General features: G+C 40.6%; 1 protein-coding gene across 1 annotated transcript in view; it reads left to right on the top strand.

Annotated features, from left to right (window-relative positions):
• The window catches only part of ATP12A (ATPase, H+/K+ transporting, nongastric, alpha polypeptide), a 21,366-nt gene extending 18,177 nt beyond the window's left edge, over positions 1 to 3,189 (top strand). The window contains exons 20-23 of the mRNA XM_009333403.1: positions 549 to 682; positions 1,636 to 1,737; positions 2,388 to 2,479; positions 2,664 to 3,189. Of these exons, the coding sequence (XP_009331678.1) occupies positions 549 to 682; positions 1,636 to 1,737; positions 2,388 to 2,479; positions 2,664 to 2,692 (357 nt within the window). The 3' untranslated portion in view covers positions 2,693 to 3,189. The remainder of the gene's footprint in view (positions 1 to 548; positions 683 to 1,635; positions 1,738 to 2,387; positions 2,480 to 2,663) is intronic.
• Positions 3,190 to 4,456: the final 1,267 nt, after the last annotated feature.

The raw sequence follows: 4,456 nt of genomic DNA, 5'->3' as shown, positions 1-4,456 counted from the left end.
AAATTTAAATGCAAAAATAATTAGTTTTCATCTAATGATCCCTCAGGATAGAATCTTTAGAGCTTCCTGCCACCTAGCTCTTTCATTCAGACTCCATTCTTTCATTCATTCTTCTACAATTTGCCACCTTCTGATTCAAAGCCTCTGGAGATGCACCTTCTTCTCTAGACCTTATGTTTAGACCCATCATAATCTCTCAGCCCTGCTTCTGAACAGCACTACTGTAAAGTACTGTGCAGACTCTCCCTCCCCCTTCCACTCGTCATTCCCCCTCACTCATTCTGCAGAAATTGCAAGACACACAAGCCATTAATAAATCGATATAAATACCTCCTTACACCAAGCCCTGAACATTCAGCCTTATGACTCATCCATAGTAACTAACAGACTAGAACAACTGGCCAAAATCTGATCATTGTGTATCTAAATCTGGAATAACTCTGCATTTACACCTTAGTAACTGAAATCCTACTACAAAGGTTTGCAGTCACTTCCACAAGATATGAGCGTCTGATATAACGCCATTTGATTTTTCCTTTGCTTTGCAGACTAAATACCAGAGGATGTACCTACAGTGGACTGGTTATACTGCCTTTTTTGTCAGCATCACAATTCAGCAAGTTGCCGATTTGATCATCAGGAAAACACGAAGAAATTCCATTTTCCAGCAGGGTCTTTTCAGGTAAGTTTTGCAGATTCTTTACCTGACACATGAGAGGATAAGTTAGCCTACTGCTAATTTTAGAAGAAGGTTAGCTCAGTGATTTAGCCCACTCACATTCAGTCTTTGAACAAAAGCTAAATCTGCCTTCAAGCAATTGCAAATCTCAGGCAAACATTTTATTACACCTCCCCCCACCCCCTTTCCTACTTCATGATAGGGGTTTTCTTTAAAGAAGGACGTTGTATTGGTTACTCTGAAAATGCATCGCCTTAAAACTAACTCTCTATTCATTAAAATGTTTACTACAAAAAAAGGAAGTTTCCTCTCTAAATTATTTTCTTAAGTTCTTTATGTAGTTATCAATAGATAGCACATTTGGACTTCTCTGAGATAACTTTAGCCTCTGAGGAGATACCAGCTGGTCACACTCCCTAAGATAGTGCTGACTGCCCTCTCCAAAATGCTCTGTACCCTTCAATCCCCTGGAAGCCAGGGAGTTAAAAATATCTATTGGGATGGAGGCTACAAGTAAAAGTTGGCATTTAGTCAGAGTATTTCTGACAGGAAAGCAAGTTGTTTCTTTTCTTTATCTGCACGTACAGAACCTACATCTGTGTATATTTCCTTCTTACACTTACATTCAGGTCACAATGCGCACCTTCACAGTGCAACTAGAAGACATGACTAATGCACACTGCACGTCTACCTAAAGCTTGCTTTAATCTAGGTAGGTCAGGAACGCTACCAGGAAAGACACGGGCGTATGCGATGTAAGATAGTGCTACAGAGTCTACCACTTGTCTCATGCTACTGTGTCTGCAGTGCTCATCATCTGATGCAGATCATTCAAGCTAGCTACCAGAGCACAACCACAACTCTGGAAGTGGCACAGCCTTTGCATTAAGTTGTGGCGTCAGGTTTTTTTTGCATGGACAGAGGCATGTAACCCTTCCTCTTTGGTTTTCTTGTAGGAACAAAGTCATCTGGGTGGGTATATTTTCCCAGATAGGAATTGCTCTGATTCTTACCTATGGTCTCGGACATGTTACAGCCCTGAACTTCACACCGCTGAGGTAAGTTTTTGTGCTAACGTACTTCCCTTGCCCTCCACGTATAAACAGACATGGACTTACCATTCTGCCAGAAACAGACAAATGGGAGCAGGATGCCCATGCAGCACAATTCAAGGATAAATATTTAAGAATATTCATTATGAAGAACAGGGTGGACAATTTCTTGACCAAAAAGGGCATTATTTTCATAGTTTCCACAAAAAAAGCACTACTTTTTCTACTAGATTTACTACCGAGGATCCAGAAACCTACTCGTGTAGAACAAACATTTTAATATTTTTTCCAGGATCCCCAATATTTTGGTGAGATTAGATAGCATTTTACTTAATTTTATGCAAGCACCTTTTATTCTAAAGATATCACTGTCAGAAACGTTCCATTTTTCTGCCATCTTCAGAGACTGTAATAGCACCAGGCAACATTCCTTCTGAATAGTATCTGGAATAAATTAAGTCGGTAACTACTTAAGACTGGGAGGCTTACATACACATCATCTTATTTCTAACCGTTTGAGTGCTTAAATTAAGAAGAAAAAAAGACAAAAAGGCCAGATTCTCTTTTAGTGACATCAAATAGCATAGACAGAGACCCCAGAAATTCAGCTGAGTGGTTAGATGCTTCTGAATGAACACCTCTTCTGCCACCCCCAGGTTTCAGTACTGGTTTGTGGCTGTACCATTTGCCATCTTGATATGGGTCTACGATGAAGTCCGCAAGCTGTTTATCAGGAGATACCCAGGAAGTAAGTAGATTTTTCTAGTTTAGCATTTTAATATAAGGTGTCCTTTCCTACCCTTTCACTCATACATCTACCTTAGCTGCTGCTGACAGGTGGACTGCTTAAAAATGGACCATTTGTTCCTAATGATTACTTTTCCTTTCTGAGGAAAAAATAACTTATCTCCCCCCCCCTTCTCCTACTGCAGGCTGGTGGGACAAGAACATGTATTATTGAAACAGTCCTTATCACTGGTTGTCTTCCTCCTTGTGCGGAACTTCTTCCCCACCTGACACAGCCTCTGCTGCTTTAATGTCCTGTCTGTGCAATACCAAGCATGGGTTCGCCCCATGAAGGGGTGAAGAAATTTCATGAATTTCATGAAGAAATAAGGACTTTAGAGGTTGATAAATTACCTCCCACTGTACTGTAAACGCTGGCGCTTGTCTAGAAATTGAAATGCTACCTATTTTTGAAACAAGCACAATTTTCCCTCATTCAAAGATGAACTTGGAGAGCACTCTGAGAGGAAAACACGCATAAAGAAAAAAAAAAACAAATCCAGAAAATTCATATAATCTAAGGCATTAATTTGCACTAAAGGTGGTGTTGGTTGATTTTCTCTTTTTGGCGGAACTGAATTCCAAGCGAGTGCATACATAGATCTGTATTACCTTACCAAGGGTAAAAATGCTGTATAGGAACAATTTGATAATAAAACTTTTTCCAGAAAACAGTTCTGCACCTTATTTTCTTATCAAGCCTAAGAGAAACTGAGTGGAACAGGAAAGAACCTAACCTCTGGCAGGTCAAAGAGGAAAAAAGCGCACATCTGCCTTTTTTGCCCACATTAACAGACTAACATCCTTCAAATACCTGTTCAGTTTTGATAAACACATCTTGAAAACCAAAGCACAGCCAGTCGATTTGAACACTTTGAGATACCAAATTCAATACTCACTTTCCAAAGGCCACAATCTATGGCAAAACAGACCTTAGTATGAATTAGATAGGTACAGGTAAAGTTCTATTTGCAACCAGGTCTTTAATATGGTTATTTTAGCAAGAACCAGTAGGTACCACATCTTGTTTAGACAAAGGCTTTACCAATTTTAAAGCAAACGATAAATAATGTATATTGATAGTTCGCATTTAAATACAAGTATAGTCGAGCTTTAGAGAAGAAACAGGGGCAGAAAGAGAACTCCTGTTGCAGCAGACGGCAAGAGGGATTACCAACGAGAAAGAAACCAAGAGAAGAACTGAGGGAGGGGAAAAAGGGGAGTGTTTTCCAGCCTAAAGCCTGCCTGTTCCCAAAAGTCCACACCCTTATGTGCTAGAAGCTACTTTGCATTTTGTGAGCCTCCCTCCTCAAAACTCCTCTCCTTAATACCTGGCTGAGTATTACACTGAGTATCAGTCATACTGGATATCAGTGTTTTTCACATATAGACATGAAGAGGAGGAATTACAAAGGAAGAAGGAAGAGCAACAAAAAATAATGTCCTGGTTTCGGCTGGTATAGAGTTAATTTTCCTCCTAGTAGGTGGTATAGTGCTGTGTTTTGGATTTAGGGTGAGAACAATGTTGATAACACACCGACGTTTTAGTTGTTGCTGAGCAGTGCTTACACTAGCCAAGGACTTTTCAGCTCCCCTTGCTCTACCGACTGAGAAGGCTGGGGGTGCACAAGAAGCCTGGGAGGGGGCACAGCCAGGACAGCTGACCCAAACCGGCCAAAGGGACATGCCATACCATGGGACGTCATGCTCAGTACATAAACTGGGGGAAAGCTGGCCGGGGGGGCCGCTGCTCAGGGACTGGCTGGGCATCGGTCAGCGGGTGATGAGCAATTGTGTTGTGCATCACTTGCTTTGTATATTCTTCTTCATATTATTATTATTAATATTATTTTATTTCAATTATTAAACTGTTTTTATCTCAACCCACAAGTTTTCTCACTTTTACTCTTCCAATTCTCTCCTCCATTCCATGGGGGGG

Source organism: Pygoscelis adeliae, unplaced genomic scaffold, assembly GCF_000699105.1.
Source record: "Pygoscelis adeliae isolate BGI_AS28 unplaced genomic scaffold, ASM69910v1 Scaffold151, whole genome shotgun sequence".
NCBI classification, from domain to species: domain Eukaryota; kingdom Metazoa; phylum Chordata; class Aves; order Sphenisciformes; family Spheniscidae; genus Pygoscelis; species Pygoscelis adeliae.
Note: the sequence above shows the minus strand (reverse complement) of the source record. Positions and strands in the feature narration are given on the sequence as shown.